Source organism: Macaca fascicularis, chromosome 7 (genome assembly GCF_037993035.2).
Source record: "Macaca fascicularis isolate 582-1 chromosome 7, T2T-MFA8v1.1".
Classification (NCBI taxonomy): domain Eukaryota; kingdom Metazoa; phylum Chordata; class Mammalia; order Primates; family Cercopithecidae; genus Macaca; species Macaca fascicularis.
The window spans coordinates 127,869,616-127,895,140 of record NC_088381.1 but is presented as its reverse complement, the minus strand read 5'-3'; the positions used below and the strand labels follow the sequence as shown (position 1 = coordinate 127,895,140).

Below are 25,525 nucleotides of genomic sequence, written 5' to 3'. Positions count from 1 at the left end.
GAAGAAAAGACAGAAGAATCAAATAAACACAATCTGAAATTATAAGGGGAATATCACCACTGACCCCACAACCATCAGAGAATACTATAAACACCTCTGTGCACACGAACTAGAAAATCTAGAAGAAATGGATAAATTCCCGGATATGTACACCCTCCCAAGACTGAACCAGGAAGAAATTGAATCCCTGAATAGGCCAATAGTGAGTCCTGAAATTGAGACAGTAATTGATAGCCTAACAACCAAAAAAAGTCCAGGAGCAGACAACTTTACAGCTTAATTCCAGAGGTACAAAGAACAACTGGTACCATTTCTACTGAAATTATTCCAAAAAAAATAGAAAAGGAGGGTCTCCTCCCTAACTCGTTTTATGAGGCCAGCATCATCCTGATACCAAAATCTGGCAGAGATACAACAACAACAAAAAAACTTCAGGCCAGTATCTCTGATGATTGTTGATGCAAAAATCCTCAATAAAATGCTGGCAAACCAAATCCAGCAGCACATCAAAAGGCTTATCCATCATGATCAAGTTGGCTTCATCCCTGTGATTCAAGGTTGGTTCAACACATGCAAATCAATAAATGTGGCTGATCACATGCAAATAACTAAAGACAAAAATCACATAATTATTTCAATAGATGTAGGACAGGCCTTTGGTAAAATTCAGCATCCCTTCATGTTAAAAATTCTCAATAAACTAGTTATTGAAGGAATATACCTCAAAATAATAAGAGCCATCTATTATAATCTCCCAACCAATATCATACTGAATGGGTAAAAGCTGGAAGCATTTCCCTTGAAAACTGACACAAGACAAGTTATCATGTCTCTATCCTCCTTCAGTCTCTCACCACACCTATTCAACATAGTATTGGAAGTTCTGGCCAGGGCAATCAGGCAAAAGAAAGAAATAAATGGTATCCAAATAGGAAGAGAGGAATTCCAACTATCTTTGTTAGCAGATGACATGATCCTGTATCTAGAAAAACCTGATAATCTCAGCCCGAAACCTTCTTAAGTTGATAAGCAACTTCAGCAAAGTCTTGGGATACAAAATCAATGTGCAAAAAAGCTAGCATTCTTATACACCAACAGCAGGCAAGCAGAGAGCCAAATCATGAATGGAACTCCCAATCACAATTGTTTCAAAAAGAATAAAGTACCTAGAAATACAGCTAACAAGGAATATGAAGGACCTCTTCAAGGAGAGCTACAAACCACTGCTCGGGGAAATCAGAGAGGACACAAACAAATGGAAAAACATTGCATGCTCATGGATAGGAAGAATCAATACCATGAAAATGGCCATATCACCAAAAGTAATTTATAGATTCAGTGTTCTTCCTGTTAAACTGCCATTGACATTCTTCACAGAATTAGAGGAAACTATTTTTTTAAAAAAGCCCAAATAATTAAGACAATCCTAAGGAAAAAGAACAAAGCTGGAGGCATCATGCTACTTGACTTCAAACTATACCACAAGGCTACACTAACCTAAACAGCATGGTATGGTACAAAACAGGCACACAGACCAATGGAACAGAATAGAGAACTCAGAAATAAGACTGCACACCTACAACCATCTGATCTTTGACAAACCCAACGAAAGCAAGCAATGGGGAAAGGATTCCCTATTTAATAAATGGTGCTTGGAGAACTGGCTATCTCATATGCAGAAAATGGACACTGGATGCCTTCCTTACACCTTATACAAAAGTTAAGACAAGATGGATTAAAAACTTCAATATAAAATCCAAAACTATAAAAACCCTGGAAGATCATCTAGGCCATAACATTCAGGACATAGGCACAGGCAATGGTTTTGTGACAAATATGCCAAAAGCAATTGCAACAAAAGCAAAAATTGGCAAATGGGGTCTAATTAAACTAAGGAGCTTCTGCATGGCAAAAGAAACTATCACCAGAGTGCACAGGCAACCTACAGAATGGGAGAAAATTTCTGCAATCTATCCATCTGACCAAGGTCTGATATCCAGAGTCTACAAGGAACTTAAACAAATTTACAAGAAAAAAGCAAACAACTTTATTAAAAAGTGGGCAAAGGACTGGGCTTTTCTTTTATGGGAGACTATTTCACAGCCTCTATTTCATTACTTGTTATTGGGTTTGTTGAGGTTCTCTATTTCTTCGTGATTCGATCTTTGTAGGTTGTATGCATTCAAGAAGACATTATCCATGTCTTCTAGGTTTTCCAATTTATTAGAGTATAGTTCATAATACTCTCAATAATTCTTTGTATTTGAGGTCTCAGTTATTACATCTTCTTTTTCATTTTTGATTTTATTTGTTTAGGTCTTCTCTTTTTCTTAGTCTAGCTAAAGGTTTGTCAATTTTGTTTATATTTTGAAAAAACAACTTTTTGTTTTGTTGATCTTCTGTTTTTTAGCCTGAATTTCATTTATTTCTGCTCTGATATTTATTATTTCTTTCCTTCTACTAATTTAGGGCTTGGCTTGTTCTCGCATTTCTTGTTGTGTAAGGCACACCATTAGGGTGTTTATTTTTGAAGCCTTTCAACTTTTTTGATATAGGCATTTATTGCAATAAACTTTCCTGTTGGTACTGCTTTTGCCATAATCCCATATATTTTGGTATGTTTTATTTCCATTTTCATTTGTTTCAATAAAATTTTTAATTCTCTTCTTCATTGACCCACTGGTCCTTCAGGATCATATTGTTTAATTTCCATATGTTTGTGTATTTTCCAAGGTTCCTCTTGTTATTGATTTCTAGTTTTATTCCATTGTGATCCAAGAAGATACTTGATATTATTTGCTTTTCAGAATTTCTACAAACATGTTTTGTAGCCTCAGATATGGTCTATTATGGAAAATGTTCCATGTGCTGTTGAAAAGAATGTGTATTCTGAAGCAGTTGGGTGAAATGTTTATAAATGTCAGGCCTGTTAGATCTAGTGTATAGTTTAACTTTACTGTTTCTTTATTGACGTTCTGTCTGGATGATCTGTCTGGATGATGAATTCACTGATGAATTCTACCAAACATTAAGAAAGAACTAATACCAACTACTTAAACCCTTTTAAAAAATTGAAGAGGAAGGAATACTTCCAAACTCATTCTACAAGGCCAGCATTATTACCCTGATACCAAAACAAGTCAAGGTGGAAAAAAAAAAAAAGAAAAGAAAAGAAAAGAAAAGAAAACTACAGGCTAATATAATTGATGAACAGAAATGCAAAAATCTTCAACAAAATACTAACAAACTAAATGTAACAACACATTAAAAAGATCATTCACCATTATCAAGTGGGATTCAATTCAGGGATGCAAGGATGGCTCAACATATGCAGATCAATAAACATGTTATACCATATTAACAGAATCAAGAACAAAAGCCATATGATTATTTCAATAGATGCCAAAAAGGCATTTGATAAAATTCAATATCCATAATGAAAACTCATCAAAATGGGTATAGAAGGAACATATCTCAAGATAATAAAGGCCATCTATGAAAAACCCATGACTAGCAGCATAATGAATGGGGAAAAATTGAAAGCCTTTGCTCTAAAGACTGGAACAAGACAAGAATGCCCACTTTTACTGCTTTTTTTCAATATAATACTGGAAGTACTGTCCGGAGCAATTAGACAAGAGAAAGAAATAAAGGGCATCCAAACTGAAAAAGTAAAATAAGCCTTGTTTGCAGACAGTGTGATCCTATACTTAGAAAAGCCCAAAGGTTCCCCAAAAAACTGTTAAGAGCTAATAAATGAATTCAGTTAAGTTGCAGAATACAAAGCCAACATGCAAAAATCAAAAGGATTTATATATGTCAACAGCAAACAATCTGAAAATGAAATCAAGAAAGCAATCCTGTTACAATAGCTACGAAAAGTATAAAATACCTAGGAATCAGTCTAACCAAAGAAGTGAAAGATCTATGCAAGGAAAACTGTAAACCTCTGATGAAAGAAATAGAAGCGGACACACAGAAAAAAGGAAATATATTCTATGCTCATGGATTGGCATAAATAATATTGTTAAAATGACAATATGTGGGAGGTTCCAAGATGGCTGAATAGAAACAGCTATAGTCTACAGCTCCCAGTGTGAGCAACACAGAAGAAGATGGGTGATTTCTGCATTTCCAGCTGAGGTACTGGGTTAATCTCACTGGGGCTTGTCAGACAAAGGGTGCAGCCCACGGAGTGTGAGCCAAAGCAGGGTGGGACATCGCCTCACCTGGGAAGTGCAAGGGGTTGGGGAATTCACTTTCCTAGCCAAGGGAAGCCATGACAGGTGGTACCTGGAAAATTGGGACACTCCCAGCCTAATACTGTGCTTTTCCAATGGTATTAGCAAACGGCACACCAGGAGATTATATCCCATACCTGGCTTGGAGGGTGCCACACCCATGGAGCCTTGTTGACTGCTAGCACAGCAGTCTAAGATCGTACTGCGAGGCAGGAGCGAGGCTGGTGGAGGGGCGTCCACCATTGCTGAGGCTTGAGTAGGTAAACAAAGCAGCCAGGAAGCTCGAACTCAGTGGAGCCCACCACAGCTCAAGGAAGCCTCTGTAGACTCCACCTCTGGAGGCAGGGCATAGCTGAACAAAAAGGCAGCAGAAACTTCTGCAGAATTAAACGTCCCTGTCTGACAGCTATGAATAGAGTAGTGCTTCTCCCAGCATGGAATTTGAGATCTGAGGACGGACAGACTGCCCCTTCAAGTGGGTCCCTGACCCCTGAGTAGCCTAACTGGCAGGCACATCCCAGTAGGGGCCGACTGACACCTATTACAGCTGGGTGCCCCTCTGAAGCCATATGATCATTCCTCCAAAGGAAAGATCAGGCAGCAACATTTTCCATTCTGCAATATTTGCTGTTCTGCAGCCTCCACTGGTGATACCCAGGCAAACAGGATCTGGAGTGGAACTCCAGCAAACTCCAACAGACCTGAAGCTGAGGGTCCTGACTGTTAGAAGGAAAACTAACAAACAGAAAGGACATCCACACCAAAACCCCATCTGTACATCACCATCATCAAAGACCAAAGGTACATAAAACCACAAAGGTGGGGAGAAACCAGAGCAGAAAACCTGAAAATTCTAAAAATCAGAGTGCCTCTTCTCCTCCAAAGGAATGCAGCTCCTCGCCAGCAATGGAACAAAGCTGGAAGGAGAATGACTTTGATGAGTTGAGAGAAGAATGCTTCAGACGATTGGTAATAACAAACTTCTCCGAGCTAAAGGAAGATGTTCGAAGCCATCACAAATAAGCTAAAAACCTTGAAAAAAGATCAGACGAATGGCTAACTAGAATAAACAGTGTAGAGAAGTCCTTAAAATACCTAATGGAGCTGAAAACCATGGCACGAGAACTATGTGACACATGCACAAGCTTCAATAGCCAATTTGATCAAATGGAAGAAAGGGTATCAGTGATTGAAGATCAAATGTATGAAATGAAGCGAGAAGAGAAGTTTAGAGAAAAAAGAGTAAAAAGAAACGAACAAAGCCTCCAAAAAATATGGGACTATGTGAAAAGACCAAATCTACGTCCAATTGGTGTACCTGAAAGTGACAGGGAGAATGGAACCAAGTTGGAAAACACCCTTCAGGATATTATCCAGGAGAACTTCCCCAACCTAGCGAGGCAGGCCAACATTCAAATTCAGGAAATACAGAGAATGCCACAAACACACTCCTCAAGAAGAGCAACTCCAAGACACATAATTGCCAGATTCACCGAAGTTGAAATGAAGGAAAAAATGTTAAGGGCAGCCAAGAGAAAGGTCAGGTTACCCACAAAGGGAAGCCCATCAGATTAAAAGTGGATCTCTTGGCAGAAACTCTACGAGCCAGAAGAGAGTGGGGGCCAATAGTCAACATTCTTAAAGAAAATAATTTTCAACCCAGAATTTCATATCCAGCCAAACTAAGCTTCATAAGTGAAGGAGAAATAAAATCCTTTACAGACAAGCAAATGCTTAGAGATTTTGTCACCACCAGGCCTGCCTTACAAGAGCTCCTGAAGGAAGCACTAAACATGGAAAGGAACAACCAGTACCAGCTACTGCAAAAAAAAATGCCAAATTGTAAAGACCATCAATGCTAGGAAGAAATGGCATCAACTAACGAGCAAAATAACCAGCTAACATCATAATGAGAGGATCAAATTCACACATAACAATATGAACCTTAAATGTAAATGGGCTAAATGTTCCAATTAAAAGACACAGATGGTCAAATTGGATAAAGAGTCAAGACCCATTGGTGTGCTGTATTCAGGAGACCCATCTCACGGGCAGAGACACACATAGGCTCAAAATAAGGGGATGGAGGAAGATCTACCAAGGAAATGGAAAAAAAGAAAAAAAAAAAAAAACAGGGGTTGCAATCCTAGTCTCTGATAAAACAGACTTTAAACCAACAAAGAACAGAAGAGACAAAGAAGGTCATTATATAATGGTAAAGGGATCAATTCAACAAGAAGAGCTAACTATCCTAAATATATATGCCCCCAATACTGGAGCACCCAAATTCATGAAGCAAGTCCTTAGAGACCTACAAAGAGACTTATACTCCCACACAATAATAATGGGAGACTTTAACACCCCATTATCAACATTAGACAGATCAACGAGACAGAAAGTTAACAAGGATATCCAGGAATTGAACTCAGCTCTGCACCAAGCAGATCTAATAGACATGGAACTTTCCACCCCAAATCAACAGAATATACATTCTTCTCAGCACCACATCACACTTATTCCAAAAGTGACCACATCATTGGAAGTAAAGCACTCCTCAGCAAATGTAAAAGAACAGAAATTATAACAAACTGTCTCTCAGACCACAGAGCAATCAAACTAGAACTCAGGATTAAGAAACTCACTCAAAACAGCTTAACTACATGGAAACTGAACAACCTGCTCCTGAATGACTACTGGGTACATAACAAAATGGAGGCAGAAATAAAGATGATCTTTGAAACCAATGAGAACAAAGACACAACATACCAGAACCTTTGAGACACATTTAAAGCAGTGTGTAGAGGGAAATTTATAGCATTAAATGTCCACAAGAGAAAGCAGGAAAGATCTAAAATAGACACCCTAACATCACAATTAAAAGAACTGGAGAAGAAAGAGCAAACACATTCAAAAGCTAGCAGAAGGCAAGAAATAACTAAGATCACAGCAGAACCGAAGGAGATAGCGACACAAAAAACCCTGCAGAAAATCAGTGAATCCAGGAACTGGTTTTTTCAGAAGATCAACAAAATTGATAGACTGCTAGCAAGACTAATAAAGAAGAAAATAGAGAAGAATCAACTAGATGCAATAAAAAATGATAAAGGGGATATCACCACCAATCCCACAGAAATACAAACTACCATTAGAGAATACTATAAACACCTCTATGCAAATAAAATAGAAAATCTAGAAGAAATGGATAAATTCCTGGACACATACACCCTCCCAAGACTAAATCAGGAAGAAGTTGAATCCCTGAATAGACCACTAACAGGTTCTGAACTTCAGGTAATAATTAATAGCCTACCAACCAAAAAAAGTCCAGGACCAGACGGATTCACAGCCGAATTCTACCAGAGTTACAAAGAGGAGCTAGTACCATTGCTTCTGAAACTATTCCAATCAACAGAAAAAGAGAGAATCCTCCCTAACTCATTTTATGAGGCCAGCATCATCCTGATACAAAAGCCTGGCAGAGACACAACAAAAAAAGAGAATTTTAGACCAATATCCCTGATGATCATCGATGCAAAAATCCTCAATAAAATACTGGCAAACCGAATCCAGCAGCACTTCAAAAAGCTTCTCCACCACGATCAAGCTGGCTTCATCCCTGGGATGCAAGGGTGGTTCAACATATGCAAATCAATAAATGTAATCCAGCATATAAACAGAACCAAGGACAAAAACTACATAATTATCTCAATAGATGCAGAAAAGGCCTTTGACAAAATTCAACAGCCCTTCATGCTAAAAACTCACAATAAATTAAGTATTGATGGGATGTATCTCAAAATAATAAGAGCTATTTATGACAAACCCATAGCTAATATCATACTGAATGGGCAAAAACTGGAAGCATTCCCTTTGAAAACTGGCACAAGACAGGGATGCCCTCTCTCACCACTCCTATTCAACATAGTGTTGGAAGTGCTGGCCAGGGCAATCAGGCAGAAGAAAGAAAGAAAGGGTATTCAGTTAGGAAAAGAGGAAGTCAAATTGTCCCTGTTTGCAGATGACATGATTGTATATTTAGAAAACCCCATTGTCTCAGCTGAAAATCTCCTTAAGCTGATAAGCAACTTCAGCAAAGTCTCAGGATACAAAATCAATGTGTGAAATTCATAAGCATTCCTATACACCAATAACAGACAAACAGAGAGCCAAATCATGAGTGAACTCCCCTTCAAAATTGCTTCAAAGAGAATAAAATACCTAGGAATCCAACTTACAAGGGATGTGAAGGACCTCTTCAAGGAGAACTACAAACCACTACTCAACTAAATAAAAGAGGACACATACAAATGGAAGAACATTCCATGCTCATGGATAGGAAGAATCAGTATTGTGAAAATGGCCATACTGCCCAAGGTAATTTATAGATTCAATGCCATCCCCATCAAGCCACCAATGACTTTCTTCACAGAATTGGAAAAAGCTACTTTAAAGTTCATATGGAACCAAAAAAGAACCCACATTGCCAAGACAATCCTAAGCCAAAAGAACAAAGCTGGAGTCATCATGCTACCTGACTTCAAACTATACTACAAGGCTACAGTAACCAAAACAGCATGGTACTGGTACCAAAACACACATATAGACCAATGGAACAGAATAGAGCCCCCAGAAATAATACCACACATCTACAGCCATCTGATGTTTGACAAACCTGACAAAAACAAGAAATGGGGAAGGGATTCCCTATTTAATAAATGATGCTGGGAAAACTGGCTAGCCACATGTAGAAAGCTGAATCTGGATCCCTTCCTTACATCTTATACAAAAATTAATTCAGATGGATTAAAGACTTAAATGTTAGGCCTAAAACCATAAAAACCCTAGTAGAAACCCTAGGTAATACCATTCAGGCCATAGGCATGGACAAGGACTTCATGACTAAAACACCAAAAGCAATGGCAACAAAAGCCAAAATTGACAAATGGGATCTATTTAAACGAAACAGCTTCTGCACAGAAAAAAAAACTACCATCAGAGTGAACAGGCAACCTACAGAATGGGAGAAAAATTTTACAATCTACCCATCTGAGAAAGTGCTAATATCCAGAATCTACAAAGAACTTAAGCAAATTTACAAGAAAAAATCAAACAACCCCATGAAAAAGTGGGCAAAGGATATGAACAGACACTTCTCAAAAGAAGACATTTATGCAGCCAACAGACACATGAAAAAATGCTCATCATCACTGGCCATCAGAGAAACACAAATCAAAACCACAATGAGATACCATCTCACACCAGTTAGAATGGTGATCATTAAAAAGTTAGGAAACAACAGATGCTGGAGAGGATATGGAGAAATAGGAATGCTTTTACACTGTTGGTGGGACTGTAAACTAATTCAACCATTGTAGAAGATAGTGTGGCGATTCCTCAAAGATCTAGAAGTAGAAATACCATTTGACTCAGCCATCCCATTACTGGGGATATACCTAAAAGATTATAAATTATGCTGCTATGAAGACACATGCACACATATGTTTATTGTGGCACTATTCACAATAGCAAAGACTTGGAACCAACCCAAATGTCCATCAATGATAGACTGGATTAAGAAAATGTGGCACATATATACCATGGAATACTATGCAGCCATAAAAAAGGATGAGTTTGTGTCCTTTGTAGGGACATGGATGAAGCTGGAAACCATCATTCTGAGCAAAGTATCACAAGGACAGAAAACCAAACACCGCATGTTCTCATTCATAGGTGGGAATTGAACAATGAGAACATTCGGACACAGGATGGGGAACATCACACACCAGGGCCCGTCGTGGGGTGTGGGGAAGGAGGAGGGATAGCATTAGGAGATATACCTAATGTAAATGACGAGTTAACGGGTGCAGCACATCAACATGGCACATGTATACATGTGTAACAAACTTGCACGTTGTGCACATGTACCCTAGAACTTTAGTGTGTATATATATATATATAAAATAAAGTACATGATGCCACAGAAGGCAAAAAAAAAATAAAGAGGCAAAGAGTAACTTTACAGCAGAAAAATCTGGCAAACACCACTTCAATCAAGTGATCACAGTGAATAGGACAAATTAAAATTGTATGACAGATACATGGAGAATGCAACATCCACCTTTGCAATATCCCTCCCCAAAATGCACAACCTGAGTCTAATCATAAGATGTCACCAGATGAACCCAACTTGAAGGACGTTCTACAGATTAACTGGTCCATAATCTTCAAAAGTGTCAAAGTCATCAAAGTGAAGGAATCATCATGTCCCTTTGGCTTCTCTGGTCTGGAAGATTCCTCAGTCTGGAGGAGGAATCTTCTAGACTGGAAGAGCTAAAGGTACATGACCACTAATGTCTCTTAGCAATGCATGATCCTGGCTGAATACTTTTGCTATAACAGACATTATGAGAACAATAGGTGAACCCTGAGTTGAGGCTGAGGATTAAGTTTTGCTATGGACTGAATGCTGATGTGCCCCCAAAATTCATATATTAAAGCCCTAACCCCTAATGTAATGGTATTATTAGGAGTTGGAGTCTTGGGAGGTGATTAGGTTTAAATGAGGTCATCAGGATGGGGTCCTTATGATGGGACCAGTACCCTTATAGAAAAGTATAGTAGAGACCAGGAGTTTTTGTGCCCTCTTCACACCCAACCCTTCCCACCAGAGCCATGTGAGGATACAGCAAGACAACTATCTGCAAGCCAGGAAGATGGTCCTCACCAGGAACTGGATCAGTTGGCCCTTTGATCTTGTACTTTCAGCCTCCAGAACTGTGAGAAATAAATATCTGTTGTTAAAAAAAGACAATACTACCCAGAGCAGTTTACATATTCAATGCAATCCCTATCAATATACCTAAAACATTCTTCACAGAAATAAAAAAAAAAAATCCTAAAATATTCCCGAATAGCCAAAGCAATCCTGAGCAAAAAGAACAAAACTGGAGGCATCACACAATGTGACTTCAAATTTTATTACAAAGCTATAGTAACCAAAAAACCATGGAGCTGGCATTAAAAAAAGACACATAGACCAACGTGACAGAATAGATAACCCAGATATAAATCCATGCATTTACAGTCAACTCATCTTCGACAAAAACACCAAGAACTTACAGTGAGAAAATGACAGTCTTGTTAATAAATAGTTCTGGGAAAAGTGGATAACTCTGTATAGGAGAATGAAAATTGACGTCTATCTCTCACCATATACAAAAATCAAATCCAAATGGATTGAAGACTTGAATCTAAGACCTTAAACTATGAAACTACTAGAGGAAAGCATTGCTGAAATCCTCCAAGACATTTATTTGGGCAAATACTGTGTAAGACATCAAAAGCACAGGCAATCAAAGCAAAAATGGATAAATGGGATTACATCAAACTGAAAAGCTTCCGTACAGCAAAGTAAATAATCAACGAAGTAAAGCTACAACCCACAGAATGGGAGAAAATATTTGCAGTCAATCCATCTGACAAGGGATTAATAACCAGAACACATAAGAGCGCAAACAACTTAACAGCCAAAAATAAATAAATAATTAAATTTAAAAACTGGCAAAAGATCTGAACAGACATTTCTCAAAAGAAGACATACAAATGGCCAACAGGTTTACAAAAAAAAAAAAAAAAGTGCTCAAAGTCACTAATAATCAGAGAAATGCAAACCAAACCACAATGTGGTATCATTTTGCCCCAGTTAAAATGGCTGACATCAAAACTACAGGCAATAACAGATGCTGGTAAGGATGTGGAGAAAGGGGAACCTGTGCACACTGTTGGTGGGCATGTAAATTACCATTATGGTAAACAGTATGGAGGTTCCTTAAAAAACTCACAATAGAACTTCCATCTTTTCCAGCCATTCCACTACCGGGTATGTATCTAAAAGAAAGGAAATCAATACATCAAAGAGATACCTGTACTCCTATGTTTATTGCAGCATTATTCATAATAGCCAAAATATGGAATCAACCTAAGTGCCCATCAGCGGATGAATGGATAAAGAAAATGTGGTATATCTACACAATGGAACATTATTCAGCCATAAAAAGAATGAAATCCTGTTATTTGCAGCAATATGGATGGAATTGGAAACCATTATGTTAAGTAAAATAAGCCAGGCACAGAAAAACAAATATCATATGCCCTCACTCATATGTGGGAGCTAAAAAAGTGGATCTAATGAAGATGAAGACTAGATTGGTGGTTACCAGAGTCTAGGAAGGGGAGTGGGGATGAGAGATGGGAATGAAAGGAACAATAAAGAATATAAATATATTTATTTACACTAAACTGGACATTTAAAAATGTAAATATGGTAAATTATATATGTATATTTTACATCAATACAAATTTTAAAAAATAAATGAAAAACAATTCATGAAAGTACTATGAGAGCAATACATTAAAATTTTACAGGCCAGGCAAGGTGGCTCACGCCTGTAATCCCAGCACTTTGGGAGGCAGAGGCAGGCAGATCATGAGATCAGGAGATTAAAGCCATCCTGGCCAACATGGTGAAACTCTGTCTCTACTAAAAATACAAAAAATTAGCCAGACATGAAGGCACGCATCTGTAATCTCAGCTACTTGAGAGACTGAGGAAGGAGAATTGCTTGAACCCAGGAGGCAGAGGCTGCAGTGAGCTGAGATCTTGCCACTGCACTCCATCTTGGGTGACAGAGAGAGACTCTGTCTCAAAAAAAAAGAAAAAAAAATTACCTAAAAAGGGCAATTTTCTAGATAATATAACTTCTCAGAATAGCTGTTTTAAGAAATACAAACATGACTAGCTTTATCGCCATTAAAGAATTTAAGTAGTTTAAAATATAACCTCAAAAAATATTAAGCCCAGAGAGTTCTAGAGATAAGGTTTAATTATCCTTCCAGAAGTATATGAGACATTGCATATAAAAACTCCATAGATTGAAGAAAGAGGGAATGCTCCCAAATTATTTTATGAAGCAAGTAAAACTTTGAGAGAGTTGAAAAGAATACTAAAAGAAGATAAAATTATAGGATAATTTTACTTATTTCCATGGATACAGATATGCTACATAAAATATTAGCAAATTGAATCCAATAAAATATAAAACATGACCAAGAAGTATTCATCCCAGGAATTTCAAGATGGTTTAACACTAGTCTATTATTGTAATTTACCATATTAACAGATTAAAGAGAAAAACTATATTACCAATTACTGAAAAAGCAATGCCCATTCAAGACAAAACTGGTAGGAAACTGGAACTAGAATTTCCTTAAGCTGTTAAAGGTTATCTTCCCATAACCTACTGCAAACATCATATTAAGTAGTGACAACTTTAAAGCATTCTTTTGAAGTTAGTAACTTACTATAAGTACTTCTAATGGTACTTCTAATTCAACACTGTACTAGAGGTCCTAGATAGCATGCTAAGAGAAGCAAAGGAAATTAAAAATGTGAGAACTGGAAAGAAATGATAGTCATATTTGCAGATAATAGTCTATAGAGAAAATCCAAAAAAAATTACAAACCATTATAATTAAAAAGAGGGTTCAGCAAGGGTCCTAGATAAAAAGCAATATACAAAAATCAGAATGTATACACTCCAGCAACAAACAATTAGGAAAATAAAGACACTATTTAAAAAGCAATTAAAACAACAATAAATCTAACCAAAGATGATTAAAATCTTTATGGAGAAAATTACAAATATTTATTCAAAGACATGAAATAAATGGAGTGATATTTATGTTAATGAATGTGAAGGCTGAATACTATAAATATTAGGGGATACTGTTTATTGCTATTTTCTTCTTGGTGGAAGTAGCTCTATGATGTGGCCCTCCTGGGTTTTCTCAAACCCTTCACTTCCTCTCTACTAGGGGAAGTTGAGTGATTTAGCTCCCTTCTTGGGAAAAGAGTGTTCTGGAAGAATGTGTTCTGCTCTCCAAGAGTAGCTCTCCTCTTATGCGGAAAAAGCTCGGTGTAGTATTTTCTATATCTGGGTGATCATGACTGACTATTTCTGAAATCTGATAACATGCCCCTTTGATTTCTCACTAAGCTAAGCTGATATTTTTGCCTCTCCATTGTCATATTACTCAATCTGTTTAGAAATTAGGTGAACAAGGGTGCTACTTATTGGGTCCCCTCAAAGATTCCAACAGGAAAGGTTGCAACCTTCTCCCCAAATTAACTTATAAATTGAATGCCATTCCAATTAAAATACCAACAAGATTCTCATGTAACTTGATGGATTGGTTCCTAAAATTTATAGAAAAGTGTAAAGGGCCAAGAATAGCCAAGGCAGTGAAGAAAGAGAAAGAAATAATGAGAAAGAGAAGGAGGTGAAAGAGGAAGAATTAGAGGTGCTTATTCTACCAGACATCAAGGCTTACTACAAAATGTTAATTAATTAACACTATATAATATTGGCACAGGGTTAGAAAAATAGGCCAAGGAATATAATGTGGAAACCTGAAACAGACCTTATTTATACATGACAATGACAGTTTGCACTGTAATCAGTTGGAAGAAGTCAATACATTTGGGCTGGGATAACTGGCTATGCATACAGAAACATAAAATTAAATCCCTTTCTAATACCATATAAAAATAAATTTTATAAAACTACCAGTAAATTAACTAATAAATTAGAATGGTAACATACTCACTGGATTGCCGTACACTGTAAGCTCCCTGAGAGTAGAGATAACATCAAGTTTTTCCAGTTCTGTGATATCCTATTCAAAAGTTAATCAGTTATTATTTGGTTAGACTCAACATCTTCAAATGTAGACTCATTTGAAGTAATTATATGTAAGTGTTAGATTGCAGCTAGCTCATGATTGAATTCTCTGAAGTGAGCTTGAGTGACAGTGACAGTCTTCTGTATTCTTGAATAAAGGCAGATCTGTGTACTGTAGATTTCAAATACATGACTGGCAAAGATAACAGTCTAACATGGAAAATTGGATATATAGAAGCACTTGTAAGAAAAGACCAAATTTTTTCTCAGAATTGTGATTTATTCTAGGACTCAGATTATATTTGGTTAATTCCTCCAGCACATTGACAAAAAAGTATGGAAAAGGTGAACCAAATCTAAAAGTTTTAAAGGTACATAACTAAACACAACCTTAACAATAAAAGAATGTGTGCTATTGAGTGGATTGCATTTTGATATACTTGCTGGGAATATATATAGCTGAAAAACTATCTCTCATGTTAAATAATTTGCCTTCTCCATTGCATAGCATTATTTATTAGCTTCCATTTAACATTGGTGAAAGTTTGCAAATATATTTTAGTTTTTGCAAAATTATTTCTAAAATGCTATTTCTGACAAACTTTAGTCAACAAGCTCAGCCTAAAGTTGTTGCTAGTTCATGTAACACAACAAAGTTATTGACATGCGTGTATTCCTTTGTGGAATTACAAGTGGACATATAGCAAATTCTTCTAGTATGTGTAAAAATATTTAGACCTATTTTAGATCATTTGGAAGTGAATTTGATTTTTAAAATGACCGATCTTTACTCTTTTGATTTTGGAAGTATCATAAAGGAGGGTTTTGAAAAATCTGTAAATCTATAGAGATATTGTGCATTTTTACCCACAGGCAGTTTCTGTCTGTGGAACCAAGGCCTGATCGGTAATCACGGACATGTGAAAAGTCTTACATTATTTTCTTAAATTAAACCAAACATAACAGTAGTCACTAGTGAAATATTCCTAATCAAAATTTCTGTTTTCACAGAAAATGTTAATATGGGAAATAGACTATTAAATTTGTAGAAGATAATGATGGCATAAACTTTTAGAGAGACATCAGGGAAACTAATATGTCCATAATTGGGGGGAGAGGGCTGATGGCTTCCCATTTTTAATATGCAGCATTATTTTTTACAGTAGTGTGCTGCTACTGGCTCACAAAAAGTCAACTGGTAAATTTTTAGGAATTTTGTGAGATGGTGTGTTAGCCTGAAATTGGCTATGACAGAAGAAATTATACCATAGAAATTGGCAAACGTTACTCATCAGGGACTTTTTTCCTCTTGGAGAGCCAGTTGTTAAGCATTAACCAGGATACCAATGGTAGTTACAATGTCAGCGTAAGTACTTAAGGCAATCATAATAATAATTGTGCCTGGATTGGGGCCTTCACTGAGGACAGGAAATAGCAATAGACTATTCTTAGGGTTCTTTTCAGCTTCAGGTGATTAATTATATGTTTAAAAGTAGACAGAGTAGCTGGATGCCAGGTAGGGGAATCATTTAGACACAGGGATCAAACAGTACTATAAAGGTGAATTAAATAATGAATCTTTCAATTGTGTTTGTGTGATTCTTTCTTTAGAAGCAAGACCATAGACAACAATTTGCTAAATCTATATTATTGGACATGATGGCTAAGTAAAAAGCATCACACCAGAATCAAGGGTATGTATTATATTTTATCAAGGATATAGCTTCTGAAGGATGTTAAAGTAGGCCAACGAGGGACTGCATATACCTTCACTTGAAATATTGTTCCTTTGTTAATTTTTCTAGGCTTTCTCCCTTCTATCAATTTTTATTAACCCAAAGTTATCTGATTGTCCCTTTGTTGAAATTAATGCTGGTATCAGCCTGCCCATGTTGGTATGAATCTAGAGACAGAATCTCTCTTAAAAATAAAATTTGAAAGGAGAGTTCAGAAGTTTGAAGAAAATATGTTTTCAGTAGAATTCAACAGAATTTCCAACATAACCTTTCTATTCCTCTGAGTTCATTTTTTCCCCATCTAAATGTATGGGCACATTAAGGTACTATAATATTAATGGTTAGAATAAGCTTAAAGGCAAAATGATCTATCTAAATTCAATGGAAAATACCATTTCAAGGATAAAAATAAAACAAATAAGGGATGATCATTAAATAATAATACTTACTTCTTCATTCAATGATATGTAGAATCTCTCATGATATATAAGTTGTCATTTAGCTATATTAGATTTTGTTAATAAATAAGCTTGACTAAGTATAGTTGTTATACCAGCTGATCTCTATCGATTCATTTGCTTAAGAGGGATAGAGGAGTAGAGAGCAGGGACACTCTTGTGGAAAAGCAGGTTACCAGGTCTAATCTGGTAACTGGACATCCTGTCAAATAAAGCAATTATACTTGCTAGGAAGAAGGTCCTCATTTATGATATTCTCTTAGCGGTCCTCATTTATAATATTCTCTTAGCAGATCTTCTTGGTTAAGGACTGCCTGTAATAAATAAACCTAGAATCTATAGAATTATAAGGCATGGATCCCTGTAAAATGTCACATAATTTCAAGTTTAAAATGGAGATGGTTCGTAAATGAAACACACTCCCTTATTGTATAAGATCACCTCGTGGAATCTCACTTGAAGACCTCACATTTTATTCTAAGCTCGGTGGTGTGTGTGATGGGGGAAGGAAGGGCCTGAGAAGGCACTAGGCATGTCCTGGGCCCTGTGTGTCCTTGAAATTATTTATAAAGCTCGATACCAGGTAAGATCTCTGATGAGTGTTAAGTCTGAGTTGACAGTCTTTTTTGTTAGCTCAGTTGCTATCACTGGAAAGATCTTCATAGAAGGGCAATTTTCCTAATTTAGATTTCTTCTTGATAAATCTTAGGAAGAATCATCCCCAGTTTTGGCAGGCTTTTCTCAGATGAATGTTTGAATCTGTATAAATTAGTTGTATACTATTTTTATCTGTATGTACATTCCCTAATTGCTTTGTAGAAAGGGGCATGGCTCATGATTTCCTTCTAACCTTGTCCAGGGCTTTTAAAAAATCACCCCCAGAAAAGGCTTCCTGAACTCTATAGCAAGTAGAGCCACAAATGTTTATGGAGGATCTATTATGTACTGGGTACTATGCTGTATACTGATACAAATGTAGACAAGACAGACTTGCTGCCTGCCCTTGGCGGTTAGTCCAGAGTTCAGTCTGTCTTTGAGGCTATCTTAGAGGTATTGGCAGAAGTAGAAAAGCTGGTAAAAGGAGAGCTAAGAGACCACCACAGAAATGCTGAGAGAAATGTGAGGGCTGTATAAGGTTATGTCTTCAACTCTTATCTGTATGCTATCTCAGGAGAGAGTCTGAGCGGTTCAGTTGGGGCGGTGACCTAAAAGTAACAGGTTAAATTCTCAGCAGGTAAAACTAAGCCAGGATCCTATCTAAGGAAGCCTTGAGTGGGGAGAGATATAACATTAAAGCCGAGTCAAAGTCCGTTATCAGGAGTTGATTCAAATGCCGGGTAGAACAAGTACATATGATAAGTTTAAGGGGCCAAAGGAAGTCCAGAATCAAGATTCAGAAACAACTTGGATCAAGAGCAGTCAAGGAACAAATGAGAACTCTCAGAGAGGACTGATGAGAAGAGCCTTAGAACATGTAGAACTAACCTTTGTTAATGAGCTTGTGCATGTGGCTTTGTCCAGTTCTTAAGTCTAGAAGTAGGGTGAATATTTCTGCATCACAGACTATTTCTATGCCTTGAAATATAGATGGTACATAAATGATAAATAACATACTAGCAACATTTTCATTGATGTTCTTGGAAGCTTTATGTTCAGAACTCAGAGAAACTAAAGCTTGTAAATCCCATAATAAAAAAATAACAGTTACCTGGATTTTATTATATCCTAGGAAGAGTTTCTCTAGTTTAACCAAAGATTGTAATTTGCCCAGTTCTCGTAGTCTGTTTTCCTCCAAGTGAAGTGCCAATAAAGAACTTGGTTTGGCAAAAGCACTGTCATTAAATGATCGGATGCGGTTATGATCCACTACCAATTCCTGAAGGACTGCTAAGTTGTCAAGCCCTTCAACTTGGCTGATTTCATTACCTAAAAAGAAAGAAGTCATGATATATCAAGTGAGCCCAAACTTCCTGAATTAAAGGATATCTACTTACATATAAATATCTTTTAATCAGATGATTTTTCAAAAGAAGTAAAGGATTCAAGAAACTTATTTCCAAAGAGAAATTGAAATGTAATTTACAGGAAGGTAGCATCATCATAAAATAATATTTGCTAAAATTTCTCATTTGTGAATTTGAAAGATCAGGATGTGATGTACACAATGTACTGAAATGATCTAATATGTCTGTTCAGTAATTGTTAAAATAGTTGGTATTGACAAAAGTAGATACAGAAAAGTGCTGCAAAACATATGCTTCCTGAGTATATTATTACTCTAATAGACATTAGAATAGTATATTTAATTATTTCTTAAAATAGACTAATTTGTTGTATTATGTTAGAACACCATTAATTATGCTGTTCTTTCTCATATTTTTGCACTGCAACCATATTAAACACATCAAAGTTCATTTAATTCTTCAAAACTCTAAACCCTTATTTATAACCTATGATTTCTCTCTATTGTAGCTATCAATAGCTATATAAATAGTAATGATAACTTATATGAAGACTCTTCACTTTACAAAATTTTTTTATATGTACAGTATTTTCTGTCAGAGTCTCAAAATACTACAGGGGAAATATTTTATCTCTTTTTTCTAATCAGAAAATTGAGGGTCAGAGAAATTAAGTGGCTTTCTCAAAGACATAAAAATGGCAATATCAGGCCTAACTTAGACTTTTTACATTTTAAGCTCAATTATCTTCCTAGTATGCCACACTACGTTTCATTCAATATTCATTCTCCTTGATTATTATGTGCTGAATTGTGTCCCCCTGAAATTAATATGTGAAAATCCTAACCTCCAGTACCTCAAAATGTGACTGTATTTGGAGACAGGGTCTTTAAAAGATAATTAACATTAAAATGAGGTCATTGGGATGAGCGTTAATTTAATATGACTAGTGTCCTCATAATAACTGGCGTAAAGACAGACACATAGACCAATGGAACAGAATAGACAACCCAGAAATAAATCCACACATTTACGGTCAACTCTTTTTTAATAAAGGTGCTAAGAACATACATTGGGGAAAAGACAGTCTCTTCAATAAAAGGTGTGGGGAAAACTGGATATCCCTATGCAGAAGAAATGAAAATTGACCCCTATCTCTTATCATATACAAAAATCAAATGAAAATGGACTTGGCAAAGATTTCTTGTGTAATACGTCAAAAGCACAGGCAGCCAAAGCAAAAATAGACAAATGGGATTGCATCAAGCTAAAAAGCTCCTGAACAGCAAAGGAAACCATCAACAAAGTGAAGAGAGAGCTCACAGAATGGGAGAAAGTATTTATAAACTACCCATCTGACAAGGGATTAATAACCAGAATATATAAGGAGCCCAAACAACTCAACAGGAAAAAGGAAATGCATAGACATTTCTCAAAAGAAGAAATACAAATGGTCAATGGGTATATGGAAAAATGCTCAGCATTACTAATCATAAGGGAAATACAAATGAGATATCATCTCACCCCAGTTAAAATGGCTTTTATCAAAAAGACAGGTAATAATAAACGCTGACAGGGATACAGAGAAAGGGGTAGAATGTCTTCAAAGCTCTTTTCAGCCTTTCACTCATCTTTCTGTGTGCTTACTTCCTAAGTAAGCACATACATTTATGACTTCACCTTTCACTTCCATTGTGATCATTCTAAAATAATATATCTCTAGTCCTGACTTGTGGTCCAGTACTATTGCTAGAAAAACTTTCTTTTTTTTTTGAGACGGAGTCTCGCTCTGTTGCCCAGGCTGGAGGGCAGTGGCGGGATCTCGGCTCACTGCAAGCTCTGCCTCCCAGGTTCATGCCATTCTCCTGCCTCAGCCTCCCGAGTAGCTGGGACTACAGGCGCCCGCCACCACGCCTGGCTAATTTTTTGTATTTTTAGTAGAGACAGGGTTTCACCGTGTTAGCCAGGATGGTCTCGATCTCCTGACCTTGTGATCCGCCTGCCTCGGCCTCCCAAAGTGCTGGGATTACAGGCGTGAGCCACTGCGCCCAGCCAACTTTCTATTTTTAATGCATCAAAATTGTTACAACACAAACTGATCTTTCTCTACTCTCAAATAAGCAACATTTCCCAATGACTTTAGCTTTAGTACCTCCTCTTGCCCAATCTCCCAATGAAATTATAAAAACATCTGGGACAGTTTTTCTCCTTATTTTACATCTAATTAGCCACTAAGTCTTAATATTTCTTCCTTTTAAACTGCCTTTTGGACTCACCTCTTACCACTCCCACTGCCAGCACTCTAGTCTATGCCCTTATTATGTCATTCAAGCTGGATAGAAACTGCATGTGCTTTGAAGGTAGATAGATCTAGGTTTGACTTGGTACCATAACACACACTGGTGCAAACTTGGCAAATTATTAAACCACACTGAATGTCACTTTTTTTTTTTGTAAAATACATGTAACAATCCTTACCATGTAGAGTTGCTGTGAAGATTAAATATGACAATGATGTAGACAAACACCTTACCCATTGACTCCACAAATGGCAGCTGTTATTGTCAGAGTAAACTGCCTTACTTCCTGCATAAGGCTGCCGTACTCTAATTTGCCATGCTAGCCATGGCATCAGAACACACTGCTCCCTTACATTATTCGATTGAAATAGACCTTCCAGGGTTAGGTTGTCTGCTTTTTTGTATGTCAATGTATCTTTTAAAAGATCTGGGCAGGGAGTGGTGGCTCATGCCTGTAATCCCACCATTTTGGGAGGCTGAGGTGAAAGGATCTCTTAAGGCCAGGAGTTTGAGACCAACCTGAGAAACAAATTGAAACCCCATATCTACAAAAAAAGAGAGAAAAATAAAAAAATTAGCCAGGCATGGTGGCACAAGCCTATAGTCCCAGCTACACAGGAGGCTGAGGTGGGAGGATCACTTGGGCTCCAGAGGTTGAAGCTGCAGTGAGCTATGATCGTGCCAATGCACTCCAGCCTGGGTGATAGAGAGAAACCCGTTCTCAAAAAATAATAATAAATAATAAATAATAAAATAAAAAATAAAACAAAAACAAAAAACAAACCAAAAAAAACCATGAAAACAAATACCAATCTGTCATAGCCATAAAAAAGAATGAAATCATGCCCTCCCTCTACAGCAGCCTGGATGGAGCTGGAGGCCATTATCCTCAGTGAACTAACTCAGAAACAGAAAATCAAATACTGCATGTTCTTATCTACATGTGGGAGCTAAGCAGTAAATTCACAGTAAGTACACTCCAACAATAAGTACACTGCAAAAAGGGGGAGAATGGGAGTAGGGGTGAGGGTTGAAAAATTAGCTATTGGATACTATATTCACTGTTCGGGCAATAGGTACACTAGCAGCCCAATTCCCACCAGAACATAATACCATGTTAACAAAAATACACATGTACCCCTTGAATCTAAAATAATTTTTTTTAAAAAAAAGATCTGTCATTGTGCTTAATTTCTTGGTTTTAAGGCCAAGTCTCCGGGTTCTTGATCCAAATCACAAGTGCTTTTGATAGATGCATTCAAATTTTTAAAAATATGGTCTAGAAAATCCTGTCTTTGAGAAGTTACTGTACTCAGATCAACTACCTCAGTATCTCCCCACATGTCCCACTGACGGATATACCTGCCTTTCTCCTATGCCATTAAAAATTATTGTTAGACTAATGTCCCAAGCCCTGTGTTTTTCTCATGCTACTTTTCTTAAAGTTTCAAGCTCCTACCTATTATGGACTATATCCTGTACAAATTTCTCTGCTTGACTTTCCCTACTTTGGTCCTGCTCTATATTTTCAACCTCAATTTTTCACTATTATACAAAATTTAAAAATTACTAATTGTTGGTGGGAGTGTAAATTAGTTCAAACATTGTGGAAGACTGTGTCACAATTCCTCAAGGATCTAGAACCAGAAATAGCATTTGACCCAGCAACCCCATTACTGGGCATATCCCCAAACAATTATAAACCATTCTAATATAAAGACACATGCACACATATGTTTATTGCAGCACTATTCACAATAGCAAAGACTTGAAACCAACCTAGATGCCCATCCGTGTTAGACTGGATAAAGAAAATGTGGCACATATACACCATGGAATACTATGCAGCCATAAAAAAGAATGAGTTCATGTCCTTTGCAGGGACATGGATGAAGCTGGAAACCATCATTCTCAGCAAACTAGCACAGGAACAGAAAACCAAACACTGCATGTTCTCACTCATAAGTGGGAGAGAATAATGGGGACACAAGGACACAGGGAGAGGAACATCACACACTGGGGCCTGTCAGGCAGCAGGGGGGCAAGGGAAGGGAAAGCATTAAGAGAAATACCTAATGTAGATGACAGGTTGATGGGTGCAGCAAACCACCATGGCACGTGTATACCTATGTAACAAACCTGCACATTCTGCACATGTATCACAGAAGTTGAAGTATAACTTAAAAATTACTGTAAAGTAATGAGGCTTATTTAAATAAAAACTAAATAACATGATCTCATATATTGAAATGAGGATTATTTATCAAATTGATCATGTTTAGAGGATTTATAACTCTCTTAGAAAAGTGCATATTCTTTGTTCTCATCAGGTTGTTCCCTTTTCAAGTGTTGGCCCACAGACACCACAGTCATGTCCTGTGACTCTTTTCCTCCTTTGCCCTGCTTGCAAAGCACTCAGTAATGCTCACCTTCAGTCTAGATTCTATCACTCATTTAAAGAGCTCTATACATGTTGACGAGCTAATCTTTTAATTTCTCTTTTCTCTGAACTTCCGTTGCACTTAAGTTAGTAATACATAGTCTGAACTTAACTCATCTTTGTCTCAGTACATCTCCACAGATAGATCTTAAACTACTTAGATCAAGGATTTCAATGATACATAATTATAATAACAAAGTACCTCCATATCTTTCATAGTACTTATGACAATTCTGAGTTTAGTAAATACTTGTGAATTACCCACTAGTTTTTTTTATTGTTTTTTAAGTTGAATACTATATACAAGTAAATTATGATGTAATACTGTCTATATTCTCAGAATACCGCATTGACCTTTGAAAATGGTTTCTAAAAGTATGTAAGTAGCCAGGAAAAATTCATTTGTGATTACTAAAATATTTTTGTCTGTGAATCTGTTTGAGTAAATACTGATGCTTATATTTGCTTATCAAAACAGAATGATGATAAAATCAGTTTTTAAAAATAAAGGCTTATACAATAACAGTATTTCTACTTACCCTGTAGAAAGAGGAATTTTAAATTTCTTAGTCTGTTAAGTTGTAGCTGGATCAAATTACAAATTCCATTGTAGCCCAAATGAAGAACTTCTAAACTGTGCATTATTGGAGGCAAATTTTCACTGCTCATTATGTCTCTGAAACACATAGGTAAGTTTGAGGCCATAAACTTAACTTCAAACCATGTATATTATAAAAAGACAGTTCGGTATGTGTTTACTATAAACTGAAGTTAAGAAAATATAAATTTATTAATATATCAGAATTAAGCTATAATACATAGTCTTGTTTATATTTTATGTAATATTCTTTAAAAAGAATGGTCTAGAATAAAGAAGTACATAAGGTGTTACAATGAAATCAATAGAAAATGCAATCAGGCAAGAAAAAAATGCATCCAGATTGGAAAGGAATAAATAAAACTGTCTTTATTTTCAGATGACATGATCCTGTATTTAGAAAATCCTAAAAGATCCACCAAAAGGCCGGGCGCGGTGGCTCACGCCTGTAATCCCAGCACTTTGGGAGGCCGAGGCGGGCGGATCACAAGGTCAGGAGATCGAGACCACGGTGAAACCCCGTCTCTACTAAAAATACAAAAAATTAGCCGGGCGCGGTTGTGGGCGCCTGTAGTCCCAGCTACTCGGGAGGCTGAGGCAGGAGAATGGCGTGAACCCGGGAGGCGGAGCTTGCAGTGAGCCGAGATCGCGCCACTGCACTCCAGCCTGGGCGACAGAGCGAGACTCCGTCTCAAAAAAAAAAAAAAAAAGATCCACCAAAAAACTACTTGAAGCAATAAAGGAGTTTAGCAAGGTCACAGGATAAAAGATTAATATACAAAAATCAACTGAATGTTCTACCTACTAGCAATAAAAAATCTGAAAATGAAATTAAGCAAAAATTCTTTTTCACAAAGTATAAAAAAGAATAAAATACTTCAGCATAAATTAATAAGTGGAAAATCTGTACACAGAAAACTACAAAACATTACTGAGAGAAATTAACAAAGATCCAAATAAATAGAGAAATATTCCATGTGTATGGATTAGAAGATTCCATATTACTAAAATGGCAATTCTCCCAAATTGATCAACAGATTCATTTAATACAA

General features: G+C 36.7%; 1 protein-coding gene across 1 annotated transcript in view; it reads right to left on the bottom strand.

Annotated features, from left to right (window-relative positions):
• Positions 1-25,525, bottom strand: part of LRRC9 (leucine rich repeat containing 9) — a 142,797-nt gene that overhangs the window by 19,983 nt on the left and 97,289 nt on the right. Inside the window, exons 27-29 of the mRNA XM_073997473.1 lie at positions 24,415-24,551; positions 18,883-19,100; positions 14,907-14,975 (exon numbers count right to left, since the gene is read on the bottom strand). Coding sequence (XP_073853574.1) covers positions 14,907-14,975; positions 18,883-19,100; positions 24,415-24,551 — 424 coding nt within the window. The remainder of the gene's footprint in view (positions 1-14,906; positions 14,976-18,882; positions 19,101-24,414; positions 24,552-25,525) is intronic.